At 51.9% G+C, this 18156-nt stretch overlaps 1 protein-coding gene across 1 annotated transcript; it reads left to right on the forward strand.

Annotated features, from left to right (window-relative positions):
• The first annotated feature begins 5047 nt into the window (after positions 1-5047).
• On the forward strand, positions 5048-11255 carry CTRC (chymotrypsin C). The gene is made up of 8 exons (XM_007174957.2): positions 5048-5128; positions 6351-6442; positions 6540-6637; positions 7531-7656; positions 8534-8670; positions 9471-9616; positions 10482-10634; positions 11183-11255. Exons 1-8 carry the CDS (start codon positions 5089-5091, stop codon positions 11195-11197), a joined length of 807 nt encoding a protein of 268 aa, XP_007175019.2. The 5' UTR covers positions 5048-5088; the 3' UTR covers positions 11198-11255.
• Positions 11256-18156: the final 6901 nt, after the last annotated feature.

An 18156-nucleotide genomic window follows, 5' to 3' on the forward strand; every position in this document is an offset into this window, starting at 1 on the left:
TATTCTTATGTGTGTGTGGTTCTTGTTGGGGTGAGAGAGGGGAGGGGCTGGGAAAGGAGCAGACAGGATGAGGTCACCTGGGTGCTGGGGCAGCACTGGCTCAGGTGGCTCCCACGTCATTTCAGAAGCCAGGGAAAAGAGGGGCTCCTTCTAATGGGAGGTTGAGTTTGATGTTCGCCTGCTGTCACCAGGGGCTAGTCTAAGCTCTTTACATATAACAACTCATTTCATCTGCACAGCCAGCCCAGGAGGGGGCTGGGGGTGCTGTGTTATTCCCAGATAAGAACAGAGAGACCCAGAAAGTCTCCCAGAGGCACACAGGCAAGCGGGGCAGCTCCAGGCTGCTCGGTCCACAGCTCGTGCCCCTACCCATCCAGCCGCCCTGGCTGGCAAGTTCATTCAGAGGAGGACGTGCACCAGGGGTGACACCAAAGCCACAGGGATTCTGGATTGAGGCACCCTAGAGCCCCCCAAGACTCTCTGCCACACTCAGAGACACCCCAAGCCTCCCCCACAGACAGGTGGTTGGATGAAAGGCAAAGAGCCAGGTGATCCCTGTGTAGTTTTGGACAGGTCAGGCTCCCGCTGGGTCTCAGTCACCCCATCTGTTCAATGAGAGGGTCTCAAAGTCTTCCCAGCCCTTTGGTTTCCAGATAGGATGTCCCCCGTCTGTCAAGTGCAACCTGAGTTGGGGGTGCAGGAGTTTGAGATTAGGCTGGGCATCGCTGCCCCCGGGTGGACATGGGTGGTATGACAGCAGCCAGAATGCCCTCCACCTCTGGCTTCCTCACAGGCCCTGCTTGGAGAAGGCTGCGTCCTTGAAGTGTATTTCCTGAGAAAGGCCACTCCCACATGCCACCTGTGGCCTGAGATGCCACCATCATTAACGCCGCATGTTGGGTTAAGCGTCGCCCTTCAATTGCCTTCCCAAGGGCAGAGCATCAGAACCCCTGACATGCTAGCAAAAGGGTCTCAGAACTGAGGGACAGAGGATACTGACAGGGAAGGGCTAAAATTCAAGCCCCAGAGCCCCCGCCCAGCTGGCCCGGCGGTGGATGTGGGCCTCCAGCCCTCGGAATGTGAGGGACACAGGCCAGCGGTCCCACGCCAGGCCCTCCACCATCAGATCCAGCTGAGAGGGGCCCCAGCCTCGGCCCGCACAAGACCTCCCACTCCCAGCCCGGGCAGAGGGCACGGGAGGAATAAGGAGGCCTGAAGTGATTCAGGGACCAGGAGTGGGAAAGGGAGACGGCTCCTCAAACCCTGCCCAGGTCCCGTGCTCTCAGTGAGCCTTCCCCCCGCCGAGTCCCGGCCCCCATCACCAAACACCGAACCCCTCACTCAGCCCCCAAACCCTCTCTGAACACCCAGTACTTTCATCTGGCTTTGAGGAGAAACCCTGCCAGCCCCCAGGCCTGCCTCCTTAGTGGGTCCCACCCAAGATGTAACACTTGCCACCCGAAAGTCCTGTCCCAGCAACTAAAAATTATGGGCCCCGGGCAGTGGCACCTGCCCTGTTTCTCAGGCTCTCACCAACAGCCTCCCTGCTTGACTCCCAACCTTGGCATTGCTTCTCCTGGCGTTCCCCTCCCCTGAGCCCAGCCTCTGCCAAGTCACCCATGGTTATTTTTCCAGCACAGTCTGGCCCTGAACGGCTGGGGGACATTAAGTGCCCAGATCCTGGGAGGCCCTGCTCCAGGCCTTGGAATACACGAGCTTCAGTAGGATAAGGATGGGGGTGTCCGGCATCCTCACAGTCTCAAGTCCTCACGTTCGTTTTGGACATGGAATCTGCAGAGAAGCCACCCTTTCCCACCTGCCCCCTATCAAGCTCCCACCCAGAACTAACCTCTTCTCGTTTGGGGCTCCCAGCTCTTGGCCCAGAACACTCCAAGGAATACTTATCACCCTACCAGGCAGGGAGGTCCAGCGGTGCTGAACAGGGTCTTATACTCTCTGTGGCCCCAGACCTAGCACAGCGCCTACGCACCGGAGCTGCCCAGCGAGTCTGGGAAGAATGAAGGAATGAAGGGCTTCTGCGTACCTAGTAAGTCAGTGCCTCACAGTCTGGGCAGGCAAGAGTCACAGCTTTAAGTTAATCCAACACCAAGCCCCCTGCCCTCCAATCACAGCAATCCACTCCCCCAGGGCGCCCTTCTGCAGTTATTCCCAAGTCCTCCTGGGGCTGCTTCCTCAATCTTGGTGGCCAGAAAATCAGGTCAGCCAACTGAGTGTCACCACCATAACTTTAGGCATTTCGAGCCCCTGGAGTGATGGCGTCCTCTGGCCGATGGCTCCCTGCACCAGGGCCAGGTCAGGAGGGGCTGGCACTAGCCGTGCGCACGCCCAGAGGCAGCTCCCACCTCTGCCCAGTTGCTCCCAGTGAGAGCACAGTTTTCTCCCTGGCTGCCCCAGGGCACAGCTAAAGGCATCTCCAGGGTCCAGAGCAGGCACTCATGATGATCCAAAGAACATTCCCCAACGTCTCTCTCAGCCATTCAGTTGTACAGAACCTGACTTGCGGAGGGGCCACAGCCAGGGCCAAATCGTCCATCAGTACGGTGGGCCCAGTGCCTGGAGCCCACAATAACTTTAAGGCCCACAAAAATGTTTTAGTTTCTCTTAAAATTGGCAGGAAAAAAAATGAATAGAATCCAAACTGGATTATACTAGTCTTTATACCCGCGCAATCATAAAACATAAAATTCTTAATATTTTTTGGTGGAGGAAGGGGCCCACAAAGGCAAAAGGGCTCAGTGACAGTCCAGATTCAAGCTTTCTCATGAGAACCAGATGACCAACAACAATAATAATAACAGCCAACATTTATATAGTGCTTGCCCTATGCCAAGCACTCCTCACAATAACCCTATGAGGCTGGTACCATTTTTTAATCTCCATTCTATAGATGAGGATGTGGAAGCACAGAGAGGTTGAGTCACTAGCGCAAGGTCACACAGCTAGGAAGTACTGGCTCTAGGTTTTCCGTCCTTTGGGAATATGGTCCAACACTAGGCAAAGCACTCAACATCCCATCTTCAGCATCTGAAAAAGACTAAAGTGACCTCAGTTTTCTCCAAGTACAATTGTTGGTGCTGTCTTACATAAAGGACCTCAACTAGTAAATGTCTCAAAACAATGAAGTTCCCCTAAAGCTGATGCTGTCTGCACCATCCAAAGCAGCCAGCAACCTCCCTCTCCAAAAAGGTCAGTTTCTCTGTGAACATTCCAAAAGAAAAAAAAATGAATGACTTTTTATCTGGTACCTCACTACCTATGTGCCTGTGCACTTGTGGCTATTTCTATATCGGGGTACATTTTGAACATGTGGCTCATGGCTCTGAGGGTGACTGTGTTTATAACGGAATGTTTTCCATGTATGACACTGGTGTGTGTCTGTCTGTCTGTCTGTCTGCCTGTCCCTGTATGCTTGTATATCCATGGGCTTGTACACGTGACTGAGATGGGCGCCTAGACCTTGCTGTCTCTCTGTGTGTGTAAATCAGCAAACTCCCATTCACAGAAGCCCAGCTAATCATTTTCCCAAGTTGTTCAAGAGAAACTGAGGCCACAGAAGTTGCCCAAGGTCCGGGGTCCAGCAAGTCACTGACTGCGACAGAAACCAGGAGTCTTGTCTCCTGCCCCCTGAACCCTGGCGACCTCCAATACATCCCTAGCTCAGCCTGTATCTCTTTACGATGTCAGTCCCCAGCCCAGGGCGATCCTTTGCAGAGTTTGGTGACCAACAGCTCTCGGTCTGAGGTGTGGTGGGCAGTAGCCACTGACCATCCTCTAGAAGGCAACAGAAAGTTCTAACAACATGTGATCCCCCAGATACCCCAGTTCTGAGGCCTGAGGCCATCACCCCTACACACACTCCCTCACACTCCCTCTCTGCTGTTGCTTTTTCAGTCAAAACTTTATTGATTTTTAATATGACCAAAGTAACACACACTTGTTTTTAAAAAGGATCTAAGCTGTAAAAACGTGTGAGTTACGAGTCCTCCTCTACCCCCAGCTCACCACCATGACCGGCAGGGTGTGTGTAGCGTTCTGAATTTCTTTATTAGGAAATAATTCTTAATGGAACCAGTGGGCCCAGCTCAGAAAACAGCTTCCTAGGAGCACGAGAATGAGTCAAAAGGGGACAAAGAGGAGAAGTCGGGCCTCAGGACAAGTGGGTTAAACCAGATGCTCCGAGAGCCAGGCTGAGCCCAAACTGCTGGGGCTCTAGCTGGAACTTCTGGGCACACATCACAAATCCAGATATGCACTCGACCTTGACATCCAAGTCATGGAATTTTAGGACTGAAAGGAGCCTGAGAGCCCATCTGGTCCTACCTGCCCATTTTAGAGACGGGGAGACTGAAGACCTTGCTGGGAGACAACTGAGCTGGCTCCAAGTAGGAACTTAGCCCACCAAGCACCTCCCAGGCTATGCCAGCGCCTCAGCCTTCACCCACAGCCTGGGGAGGAGGTGCTGCAGAGCAGGGGGTACCCCAAGACCAGACAGTATTAGCTGAATAAGGGAGAAAGAAAAGGACAGGAAGCAAACAAAGAGCTATAAAGACAGAGAAGGAAGCGGAGCATCACAGGAGTTTGCGGCCCCAGACTGAAGTTAGAAGCGCTGACTTCAAATCCTGGGTCTGTTGTTGCCCAGCTGTGTGACCCCGGATTGCCCCTGACCCTCTGAGTCTCAGCTTCGTGAAGTTTAATGAGCGGACAAGAGTGTCTACCGCATGTTGTTGGGAGAATTAAGTGACTGCAAGAGGTATTGAGCACGGCACCCGGCACAGTAAATGACAACTAAAAAAAAATGAGTCAGACCAAGCAGCGTGGCAGGGCCCCCAAAACCTGCAAACGTCAGATTTGCTCTGTCTCAGGGTATTTGGGAAACCCATGCCTCCAAGCCAGCTCCAGCTCCTGCACAAATTAAACAGTAACCAGCCAAGGTCAGGGAAAGGGCCTTGACAGAACAGGTTTCTCCCAAGGGGTGGCTCAGCCTTGACAAGGTGGGCCCGCCCTCCTCCTGCCTATAAGTGCGGGCCTGGTCACCTCGACGGCCACTCGATCCTGAGCACTCACAACATGTTGGGCGTCACGATCTTCACAGCGTTCCTGGCCTACGGTAAGCTGTGGCTTGGGGACCAGCTGCAGCCAGCGGGCTGTGAGCTCGGGCTGGCCTCCCGGGGACAAGGATGGGGTCAGGGACCCTCTGCTCTCCAGGGCTTCGGGAAAGGAGCTTTGGGGCCCCATGTGGGTTCAGCTACTACTGACCAGCTGTGTGTCAGGTGAGCCACTTGCCTGCTTGGCAACTCTGCTTCCATATCTGCAAAATAGGATTGACGGTCCTCACCCCAGGGTGAGGATGAGCCATGAGGTATGGAAAGCACCAGGGACGCAGAAGATGCCTCATCTCGGGTTACCCCGGGGGCCATCAGGGCCTACCTTTCCCAGCATTGGCATTTCTCATTTGGGGATTCTTTGCTCCCCCCCCCCATGCTGGTGACCTCCCAGATTGGGAATCCAGGAACTTGGCTTGAATGTCACTCTCTCTCTTGGCAGGACCTGGACAAGCCACTTCCCCTCTCTAAAGCTCACTGGCTCTTTTGGCAAATGAGAGCACTTGATTAAGAGTCCTCCAGCTAATAACAACAGTAATAATAATAATAGCTGCTCCTGTGTACCGCACGTTTGCTATGTGCCAAGCACTGTGCTAAGCCCTTGACGTTCAGGAGCCAATCTGATCCTACAACAACCTTGAGAGGCAGGGTCTGTTAATATCCCCATTTTACAGATGAGGACCCCGAGGCTCAGTGAAGCTCAGTATCTTGCTCAAGATCACACGGCTGGTTGGTGGTAGAGCCAGAATTTGAGTCTGGGTCTTTCTCACTGCACAGCACTTGCTCTTGACTATTCCACACAGCTCCCCAGCTGTGACAGTCTGGAATTCTGTAGATTCAGTGCTCACACACCCCCACTGTGCTGTGACCTGAAAAGGGACAGCAGGGTAAGAATGAAGGACACAGGTGTACCTGGGCACTCACACACAAGCCAGCCACTTCGGGTTTCCTTCAATGATTAAACATTCACTCCAGGTCTTTTGCTCAATTCTTTACCTGCATCATCTAATTTAGTTCTCAGGACGAACTTACCAGGTTAGTGCTAGTCTCCCCGTTTCACAGAAAGGGAAGTTGCGGCCCAGCAAACTCGATGGCTTCCCCAAAGTCATGCAGGAAAAGTCAAACCCATGTCTGCCCAGCCCCCAAATGTGTGCTCTTTCCACCTGCCCCTTCCCCAAAGCAATGCCAGCCCGGCTCACCTGTGCTCTTCCTCTCCTGTATCCCCAGCCTCCAGCTGCGGGGTCCCCATCTTCCAGCCCAACCTATCAGCCCGGGTGGTGGGCGGAGAGAACGCCATTCCCCACAGCTGGCCCTGGCAGGTAAGCGCACGGCAGCAGGTGGGGAAGGCAAGGTGGAGAGGGGGTGGGGAGCAGGTCCCTGGGGGCTGACACGTGGTCCTTCCCCATCCTCCTCCAGATCTCCCTCCAATACCTCAAGAATGGCAAGTGGAGGCACACCTGCGGAGGCACCTTGATCTCCCCCAAGCACGTCCTCACAGCTGCCCACTGCATCAGGTGAACGGGATGCTGCCAGACACCCCGCCCTCGCCCGGGGGCAGGAGCCTGATAAGCTGCTTCTCTCAAGCACACACTCCAGACACTGGGCTAAATAAGCTACTCCCATCCAGTAACTCGGTTGTTCATTTATTCATTCCACAAGTATTTACTGTGCGCCTACTATACGCCAGGGAACACAGCAGTGAGGACACAGTCTGTGCTCTCAGGGAGCTTATATTCTAGTGGAAGACAGAGTGACAGACCATTCAACAAGTAAATATATAACAAAGCAAGTGGCAAGGAAGAAAAAGAAAGCAGGAAGAGAATAAAAAGTATGAGGAGTTATATTTTAAATGACGTGGCCGGGGGAAGATCTCTCTTGAAAGGGGATGTTTGAGCAAAGACCTGAAGGAAATAAGGGAAGACGTCATTGGTCTGGGGGTAGGGTGTTCCAGGTGGAGGGAACAGCTAATGCAAAGGCCCAGAGGAGGGAGCCCACTTGGTACGTTTGAGAAATAAAGTGGAAGCCGGTGTGGCAGGGGCAGTTTGTGTGAGGGGAGAGGAAGAGGCGGTTAGAGAGGCATGCAGGAGAGAGAATGCAGGCCAGCAGCAGTGTGGACTAGTTCATCTTCACAGCAGCCCTGGCAGGTGAGTTCCAAGATTATCTCCACCTTACAGGTGAGAGAACTGAGGCCGAGCCTACCCACCTAGCAGTCAAAGTGGACTTGACTCCAAGATCGGGGTCCTTACCCCGTGCCCTGGGAAGGGTCAATGGGATGAACACTCCCTTCCCCCAAACAAGTCCCACGGTGGCCCCAAAGCTGGGTCACTAAAGACCCAACTTCCCCTTCTACCCCACCGGCCAGTGGGGACAGGAGGCCACCCTGACCCTGTCCCCTTGCTCTGTCCAGCGATACCCTGACTTACCGCGTGGCCCTGGGGAAGAACAACCTGGAGGTGGAGAATGAGAAAGGCTCCCTGTTCGTGGGCGTGGACACCATCTTTGTCCACAAGAAGTGGAACTCCTTCCTAATTCGGTGAGTGCCCAGCTGGCCATCTCACAGCCCCCTGGGAGCAGCTCAGAAGAAGGAGGGGTCCCTGAGATGCAGCCAGAGCCTGTCCCTGGACCCCATCCTTATCCTGAACAGCCAACAGTTGATGGCTTTACACAAAATGGCAAAATGCTAAGTGGAGATGGACACCCCTCCAATACCCATCACTGGCCAAGGGTCTCTGGAAAGTACACAGAGAATAAGGACCCTGAGGGTCCCACAGTATATTACCTGAAGTCTCTCAGCCAGAGGATGAGCCAGCACTCACCTTTACTGATGTCTACTGCATGCCCGCATTGTAATAAGCAGCTTACATGCCATCTCTTATTTAATCCTCACAACAGCCCTAAACAAGGAACCAAGGATCAGAGAGGTTAAGGAATGTGTCCCAGGTCACACAGCCCAGTACATGGCAGAACTAGAAATCAAACCAGGCTCTCTCTAGGGTTGTCCATTTTCATTCTGGCAACACGAAAACATTAAAAATTGCATCCGCGAGTGTTTTTATCATTGTAATTTCCAATTTGCTTAGCTGAATTTCAGTTGATACATAACCTTGCAGTGGTTCAGAATGCTTCTGCTCTTGTCTCCCCTCTGTTAAGCCTTTCATGTTGTGAAGACATAAGGTGGCGCGGGATGGGGGGGAAGAAGCTACACCTACAGGAGCGGGTGATGGGGTTAGAAGGCAGATCATTGCTCCTCCGGCATCTCTATCTGCCAGTAAGAAGCTGGAGGTCCAGGATGTTTACAGAGGATCCCTGCTCACCCTTGGCCTGACTCCCAACTCACAGCCTGGGTCTCTTAGCATTGGCTTGGGGGACCAGGCCCTCCTGCCATTCACCACCTCCACTTTGGATTCCAGCAATGACATTGCCCTTATCAAACTGGCGGAGCCCGTGGAACTGAGTGACACCATCCAGCTAGCCTGCCTGCCAGAGGAGGGTTCCTTGCTGCCTCAGGACTACCCCTGCTACGTCACTGGCTGGGGCCGTCTCTGGAGTGAGTATAGCCCCTGGCCAAACACAAGTGTCTTATTGGAGGAAGCAGCTCCCATGATAAGCACACCACCCACATTTGCCCACCACTTTCCTTTTTGCCTTAACATCTTCACATCTTTTTAAATTTTGTAATAATGGTTAATATTTATTAAGCATATACCATGTGGCAGACGCTCTAACAAGTGCATATAAAGGGTGTTATAAGGATTAAATGGACTAGAATTTGTCAAGGGCTTAGAACAGGGCTAGGCACATACTAAGTGCCACGTAAGTGACTATTAAATAAATGAAACTAACCATTTTGGAGTGGGGGATTAGATCTTATGTTATACCACATGCCCAAGTAAATTCCAACTGAATTAAAAGGTTAAATGCAAATAAGTGAAACTACAGAATACTTAGATGAAAATGCAGATCCTCTAAAATTTGGAAAATTTGGGGTTGAGAAAGACCTTTCAATGTGTGACACCAAAGGCAGAGAACTACAGGGAAACCATTGGCAATTAAAACCCCAGAACCCAAATTAAAGATAACTCAGTGGTTATTTCTTAAGGGTTTTCTATGGGTTGGTTCTGCCTTCCCTGCCCTTAGAGGGGTCTCTAACCCAAACAGTTCAGGACCATTGGCTCAGAGTCTCGCCTCTCAATTAAGGGCCTGTGTGTGGGTCCCTCAAAGTCTATCCAGAACTCGCCCGGTCCTGTCCCAGCCCCATCCAGCCCTCTGTTCCCTGAAGGCCTGGGCCTGGGCTGGGGCTGAGGCTGCCTGGGCTGACCGCCCGGTCACCACCCATTCTCTCTCCAGCCAACGGCCCCATCGCTGATGAGCTGCAGCAGGGCCTGCAGCCTGTGGTGGATCACGCCACATGCTCCCAGAAAGACTGGTGGAACACCATGGTGAAGGACACCATGGTCTGCGCCGGGGGTGATGGCGTCATCTCAGCCTGCAACGTGAGTGTCGAGGCGCTGCCCCACATCCCTACCGCAGGTGGCCAGATGGAAGGGGGCAGTGAGGAGAGCAAAGGAGTGAGAAGTGGGGAGACGCCACACCCTCTCCCTGGGGGGAGACTGAGCCCCGGCTGGGCCTAAGAGGCTTAGGAGAAACTTGTCACCGTCCCTCTTCCCCTCCCCCACCAGCACTGTGGCCAGAGCATGAAAGCTGAAAGTGAATCTGAGTCCGAGTCCCAGTCCCCCCACTTCATAGCTGTGTGACCTTGGGCAGGCTGTTTGATCTATCTGAACCTCAGTTTTCCCATGCATAAAATGGAGCGATAGTAAGCACAGGGCTGCTGTGAGGACTAATTGAGTCTAACACAGGTAGAAGAGACCTCGGTGAAGTCCGGGCACACGTTCCTTCATACCATCAGCTCCAAAGGTCCAGGGAGACGGAAGACTCAGGGAGTCTGGCACAGAACGAAGAAACATCTAGGACAATCAGGGACTGTCCCGTTTTCAAGCACACGAGCCTCTCCCCACTTCCATTTTTTTCACTTTCCCGGGTCTCCTACACGGCTCCCAGCATCCTCATCCCTCTGGGCAGCTCAGAGTCTTAGGCATGGTGACCTGAACAGCTAGGGAAACCAAGGCACAGAGTGGGTTCCCAACATCCCAAGATCACACAGCAAACCAAGACCTAGTCTGACACCCCAAGGCCCCCCAGAATAAGGCCAAGTTACCCACAAACCACATTTTCTCTGCCTCCCTCACTATGGACACGCTGAGGCCCAAACAGGGGTTAGAGGCCAACCCACATGCCCCGCCCTGACCCTCACCTGCTTCCCGAGCCTCCCTCTGACACCCGCCCCATCTGGTGCAGGGGGACTCGGGCGGCCCGCTAAACTGCCAGGCCCAGGACGGCTCTTGGGAGTTGCGGGGCATTGTCAGCTTTGGCTCCGGGCTGAGCTGCAACACCCTCAAGAAGCCCACGGTGTTCACCCGCGTGTCCGCCTACATCAACTGGATCAACCAGGTGGGTGCGCCTCCCCGCCCCCCTTCTCACCACCCACCCCTCACCCTCCCTCGCCCTTCCTTCACTCACTCCCCTACTCACTCTCTCTCACTCCATTCACTCACTCACTCCTTCAAGATGTTTTGATCGAGTGCTTATTGCATGCAGCCTTGAGTCAGGGGCAGTGAAGGGAAAGGTCATTCACTTCCCCACTCTTTCATCCATTGGCTTCAGCAAATGCTTCTATCCCAAGCCCAGGCTCCCCACCAGGGCTCCCAAATGTGAAACGTGGCCCCAGCACAGTAGAAGGGGCGGCATGGATGGCCGTCTATATTTTGAGGGTGGGGGGACAGAGAGTCACCCTGGGCTGGGGGCTTCCACCCTGGGAGCAGGAGGTGTCCTGAGCTCACCTGCACAGTGGTTGGAATTGCCGAGAGGGCCAGACCCCTTGGGCAGAGGCAAGCCTGGCTTGTCAAGGCCCGGGGCTGCCGGCCATGTTCCTACCCTCCCGGCAGAGCCTCACCCCCCCACACACCCAGAGTCCCTCACTCTGTTCTCTGCTTCTCCAGCACTTACAGCTGTGATTCATCCCTGGGAGCCAAGGCTGCAAATCCCGGCAACTACAATAAACCTCCTTCCCCCTCAAGCGACCTGCGTTTTTGATTTGCGCGTCCCCTGCGGGTTCCCGGGCTCTCTAGGGGCTGCCCGTTTCCATACCAGGGGTGCAATGAGAAACCCCCCCTCAGCCAGGCTGGTTAGGCCTTGGAGGGAGCTGCTGGGGATGCTGGTGGAGGGGGCACCCCCAGGAAGCCACCTCGTGCCTGAGGGAATATGAGTTAAGGACACACAAGACACCTGCCCCATCCCCGCACATCTCATAAGCCGTGAACCACCAGGCCCTGATCAAACTGCAATGGCTTCCACACATAGTCACAGCAGGTCAGAGGTGGGAAAGCTTGCACTGCACTAGACAGGCAGGGAAGCTCAGGCCCAGAAAAGGAAAGAGCTGGGCCAGATCACAGGAACAGACGGCCAGTGATGCACAGGCAAGAGGCTCAGGGCAGGGCCCTCTGGTCCTGAGGCCGACTGGAGGGCAAGGGGGTCCAGAAAAGAGAGGGGCCCAGTGTCCAGTGAGGTACATCCAAGCGGGACCCCCGACCCCTGACCATAAGGTCTCTGGTCCAGGGCGCTCCTGAGGATGTGCTGATCTATGGAGGGTGGTACCCCCAACCCGGCCTCTGAAGTCCTCTTAGGAAAGCCATCAACTACGGCTGCCTCTGGTTGGTCCATGAGTTGTCCAGTTTCCCCATCAGACTTTGGTTCCTGGAGATGGGGACCATGGCCTCCCACGATGTCAAGCTCATTCTCAAAAAATACTTTATTTTCTCAACCAGCAATGGGGCCTACAAGGAGCCCAGCACCAGCTCAGCCATAGGAATCCAGGGATGGTCCAGACAAGATCCCTGCTCTGCAGGAGACAGACCCATAAACAGATCATTGAGTTCCCTGGTGTAAGTGTGAAGGTAGGAATACAGTCCAGGAGCATAGCAAAGGGACACTTAAACCAGTGAGAGCTGGCAGGAAGAGTCCAGGATGGCTTCCTAGAGGTGGTGATGCCCAGTGTAATGTATTCTTTACATCTGAATAGAAGGTACCAAAATACAGAAGATGCTGCTGGTTGCTTGACCCAAACTTCATTCCCAGCCTCCTCCTTTTGTAGTTGTCTCTATACTGGAGGCTAAAAATGCTAAATTCTTGCTGTCCCCAGGTCCCTTGCAGTTATAATATCAAAGTAATAGCTAACACTTACTGAACACTTACTCTGTGCCAGGAACCGTTTTACAGGTTTTACATGTATTACCTCACTTAATCCCCAAAACAATCCTAAGACATAGGTTATTAACATCATCTCCATTTCACAAATGAGAAAACTGAGGCTAGAGATGGTTAGTGACTTCTCAAGGTGATTTACCTGGGAGGTGATGGAGCTGGGATCCAGACTTTGTTCATCTGGCCCCAGAGCCCATGCTCTTGACCACCATGCTCTACCGCCCTGTGATGAATATGAATATGGATATGATGCCTGGAACTAAGGCAACCTTCTTGTGGCGAAGAGAATTACAGAGACGTGAGCTCAGACATCATGGAGCTGCAGATCTGATGCCAGCAACCGTTCTCTGAATGTCTAGTTATGTAAAAAATAAATAAACCTGCATTTGTTTTAACCACTGTAGTCCAGTTTTCAGTTACTTGCAGCTCAGCACAGTCCTAACTGATACCCTGGGGGATAACATAAGGGGTCACTTTCCTGACTGAGGGAAGGCCATAAGCAAAGTCATGGTAACTGCTTGGAAGACTCTCCAAGCACAAGGTGTTGCTAGAGCATAAGGCACAGGGCAGGGACTGGGTGACCAGTGGTCCTGGCACTGAGTAGTTTTCTAGGAAGTGGTACTTTCAGTGCTGTCCCAGGCAAACTGGGATGGTCAGTCACCCTAACAGGGAGGGGCAAGAGATGTGGCTAGAGAGTGAGAAAGGCCCTTCCTGGAAGGACTTGTAGCCATGGTAGAGGGTTGTTGGGACTTTATTCTGAGGGCAATAGGGAGCCGTAGAGTGGTTTTAGATAGAGAAGTGATCTCTGTGGTCAGATGTACACACTAAAGCATTCATCTGACAGCTATGTGGAGGGTGATTTGGAGCAGGCAAGAATGGAGGCAGGGAGGCCAGTTAGGAGGCTGCTGCAATGTTCTAGGCCAGAATTAATGGGGCCCCAACCATCAAGCTGCAGATGGAAAGGAGAGGTAGGTTCAGTAAAAATTCAGTAATTATTTAAGAGACATATGTATAGTGTTGGACAGAAGCATCCCCCCACCCCGGTGCCAAATCTATATAACTTTTGGGAATGTGATTGGATTATCAAAGCTACTTTTTATTAGCTAATAAATGGTAAAACATAAGCCACAGTTCTGTCTGTTCAGCAATAGTGTAAAATTCTCAGATTCAGGGAAAAGATCCACTGTTATATACAAGGGTCAATGCCTATCTGTGGTAGACAAAATAATAGCCCTCCAAAGATGTCCATGCCATAGATCCCAGAATATATGAATGCATTACCTTATGTGGCAAAAGGGATTTCGCAGATGTGATTAATTTAAGGATCCTGGGATGGGGTGATTAGCCTGGATTATCCAGGCGGGCTCAGTGGAATCACAAGAGTCCTTATAAGAGGGATTAGTCACAAGGAGATATGAGGACAGAAGCAGGGGGTCAGAGTCAGAGGGAGATCTGAAGATGCGATGCTGCTGACTTTGTAGATGGAGGGAGGGGCCACAAGCCAAGGAATGCAGGCAGCCTCTAGACGCTGGAAAAGGCAAGGGAAAGGATTCTCCCCTAGAGTCTCCAGAAGGAACCAGCCCTGCTTTAGCCCAGTGACACCGATTGTGGACTTCTGACCTCCAGAGCTGTAAAAAAGTACACTTTTATGTTTTCAGCACTGTATTTGTGGTAATTTGTTAAAGCAGCAATAGGAGATAAATACACCATCACTCCTCCCTTCTGGCAAAATCTAAAGTACGAGGTGGGGAGTGTAAGAGGGAGGCAAAGGAGGGGTCAGGAAGGACTCCCTGGGATCTGGCTGGGATGAGAGCAAGGATCTGTAGACTTTGTCCAAGAGGTCACAAACCAGTGGTTGGGAGCCAGGGAGAGTGGGCACTTAGGCAGTGACCCTCCACCTCCACCTTCTGCCTCGGCAGGAGTTCCCCTGGCCTGGGGGCCTGAGAGCCCTCATGCCAGTGACCCACTAGAGTGCCATTGTGTGTCTAACGCAGGCACCCTGGCTAGTGTGTACTGAGCACTTGGTAATCTGTGTGCCAGGTACCATCCAAGGGCTTTATATACTCAATCTCATTTAATAATCCTGGCAACCCTGATTATTATCCCCCTTTGCAGATGAGGAACCTGAGACTCAGAGGGGTTTAAAAACTCACCCAATAACAATTTGATACCTATCTCTGAGTTCTTTTACAGGAACTAAGGCCCCACCCAGGTAGAGGATGGTAACTTCAGGCTGAGCCCAAGCACGTGGACCGCACACTGGTCAGAGCCAGAAGGTTCATGTTGGAGATTCCTGGAACTCCACCCTGTCACCTGACCACCAACCAATCAGAGGAAGCTTACACACCTTGGAGCCCTCCCCGCAAATTTTGCCTATAAAAACTCTTCCTAAAAACCTTTGGAGAGTTCAGGCTTTTTGAGCATGAGCTGCCCATTCTCCTTGCTTGGCCCTGCAATAAACTTTTCTCTGCTCAAAAACAAAACAAAACAAAAAGAAACCCTCACACAAGATTGCACAGCTAGTAATGGGGCACCAGGACTTAAACCCAGGTAGTCTGACTCCAGAGCCTGTGTGACTAACAACCATGTTATTCTGCCATTAATCCCGAAATCTCAAGGTCCCCCCTCACACACTGATTCCTCGAGTGGCCCTGCCAGGAAAGGGTGGAGGCTGCACGTGTGCTGACAAGCTTGAGCAAAGCTGGCAATGAGCCCACGTAGACAGAAACCTAAGAGGAGAATTGTTGCTCAAAGACGTTCACAAAGGCTTTTACCCACTGTATCAGCTACTTCCAGTGTAATTAATAATGTTGAGTAAAAACCAACCACAAATGCTCAGTGGCGTCCAATAACAAGTATTTATTGCTCACTCGCCTGGGGTCAGTTGGGGTCAGTTAGGTGGCCCTGCTGATTTTGGCTGGAATCACTCATATGTCTAGGGGTCAAGTCTGGGTCTGGCTGGGGCAGCTCAGCTCCACAGGGCTCTCACCCTCCTCCCAGGAGGCCACTGCAAAGTTACATAACAAAAGGCGTGGATACAGGGAGGGGTGAAGGATCAGAGCCATCCTGGCAATCTCCCACACCCTCCGTTATCTTGGACACAAATTAATAGCATAAACTATGGCAGGGCAGAAGGGAAGGCGGTCACTATGCTGGAGCTCTGAACTCTGCCACTGATAGGCAATGACAGCAGCTGAGTCACTTAACCTCTCAGAGCCTCAGTTTTCTCATCTGTAAAATGGGCACCTCCCCTCCATCCCTCCCTCCCTCCCTTTGGGAGCCAACAAAATAACAGAGGCTTGCGATCGGAGGCATCATTACTACTACTGACCTCACACCTGGACCCCTATTAGGAAATCCTCCCTCTCCCTTTTATTCCTTGGGAGAGGGAGCTCCATTCCCAGCAGGCCGTGGGGGTCAGTCCTCTGAAGCTCACTCTCATCAGGTGGGGGGCACCTATCTGCAAAGCTTCACAAGGTGATGGGCTGGGGAGCAGGTAATGGCAGAGAATAAACACAGAGCATCTTCCCAAAGCACTGATTTCCTATGAAGATTGTGTGGGAAGAAAAAAATGCACATTAAAATAAACCCAGCTGTGCTATGAAATAAGCTGCAAAATTCAGATCAAGCTTTCAAGATGAAGAATGAGACTCCGGAGACATTTTGCTCTCGTGGTGACTGTTGTATGCTAGACCCCACATCATTAATCTACTGAAAACCGGAGCCTGCAAACCAAACCTATTTTGTAAATAAAGCTTTATTGGAAAACAGCTATGCCTATCGGGCTACTTTTGCACTGTAACAGCAGGGTTGAGTAGTTGCAACAGAGACCATATGGCCCCCAATCCTAAAATATTTATTATCTGGTCCTTTACAGAAACAGTTTGCCAACCCCTGATTTCCTAGGATTCTTTGATGGAAAAGTTTGAAGAATTCTGTGCTATTCTGATAGCTGAGGCCTACAGGTCTAAGGCTTGAAGAGTGAACATTTTATTGCACATTTATGATTCTCAGTGTTTTAAGTGAATAAAACGTTGCTTAATTCTAACAACAATCCTAAGAGATAGATGGGATTGTTATTGTTGCATTTGGTAGGTGAAGAAATTGAGTTAAAGAGATGAAAATTGTTCTAGCCCAGGTCATCTCAAATTTTAACGTGCAGAAGAATCACCTAGGTATCTTGTTAAACTGCAGATGATGAATCAGTAGGCCTGGGTGGGAGAGTCTGCATTTCTTTTATATTTATATATACACACACATATATATATTTGGCTGCCCCGGGTCTTAGTTGCAGCATACGGGATCTTCGTTGAGGCATGCGGGCTCTTAGTTGCGGCATGTGGGATCTAGTTCCCTGACCAGGGATGGAAGCCGGGCCCCCTGCATTGGGAGTGCGGAGTCTCAACAACTGGACCACCAGGGAAGTTCTGAGTCTGCATTTCTTTTTTTTTTTTTTAAGATTTTTTTGAAGTGGACCGTTTTTAAAGTCTTTATTGAATTTGTTACAATATTGCTTCTGTTTTATGTTTTTTGGTCGCAAGTCATGTGGGATCTTAGCTCCCCAACCAGGGATCAAACCCACAGCCCCTGCATTGGAAGGCGAAGTCTTAGCCACTGGACCTCCAGGGAAGTCCCCCCGAGTCTCCATTTCTAACCAGATCCTAAGCTATGCTGGTCCATACCACTCTGTGAGTAGCGACGGTCCAGACCAGAGTCACTACCGGGAGGCACAGGGGTGCAAACCCAAGCCTCTAACCACTGAGCATATGGCTTCTCAGAGGAACCCTTGTGAATGGGTCATACGTCCCGTGAGAGATTCGCATCTGCATCTCCCTGTTCCCGCTGAGACCTCAAAGACCCAGCCGAGGCTAGAACTTAACAGATTGCCTTGTTGTCCTACAACAGATCAATGGGGGACTGAGCCCCATGGGGGAAGTGGGCTGTAAAACCCACTCTCTCTCCCAGCCTCCATTCCCCCTCCAGAAGCCTCCATTGTTATTTGGTGCTGTCCCTCCCCCGCACCTCCATCAGGAGCCTGGAGCCCAGATCTAGAGGTGGGACTCATGCTCCAGGCCTGGCCAATCCACCCTAGCAGTCCCTCCTCCACCACAACAATTGGTTCAGGGGTGGGCATGTGACCTGAGGCTGATCCAATCAGAGAGAGTTGCAGGACTTCTGCGGGAACTACCAGGAAGCTCTCGCTCATTCCCTGATGTGTTTGAGGATGAGGGATGCGAGGCTAGAACAGCAAAATGGGGGAAAGAGGAAGAGGGGATGGTTTTGCTCTCCAGGGTACATTCGGCAATGTGTAGAGACATTTCTGGTTGTCACAACCAGAAATGGAGGGAAGGGACTGCTGGCATCTAGTGGGTGGGGGCCAGGATTGCTGCTAAATATCCTACAATGCACAGGACAGCTCTCATAACAAAGAACCATCACCCAAGAGGTCAATAGTGCCATGGTTGAGAAACCCTGGGTCAGAGATTCTGTAGCCCTCTTGTCCCCATAGGACAACCTGGAACTTCTACAGACCACTTGATGGAGCCTGAGAGTGGACTCTCACAGTGGAAAGCAGAGCCAAAAGCTGGAGAGAAGCCGAGTCCTAGGGACATCACCAGAGCCCTGGATCCAGCTGTGCCTGAAGTAAGCCCTGCTCCTGGACTTTTCCATCTTGTGTCCCAGTGAATGACTCTTTGGCTTAAGCCTGTTTGAT

Source organism: Balaenoptera acutorostrata, chromosome 1, assembly GCF_949987535.1.
Source record: "Balaenoptera acutorostrata chromosome 1, mBalAcu1.1, whole genome shotgun sequence".
Lineage (NCBI taxonomy): Eukaryota > Metazoa > Chordata > Mammalia > Artiodactyla > Balaenopteridae > Balaenoptera > Balaenoptera acutorostrata.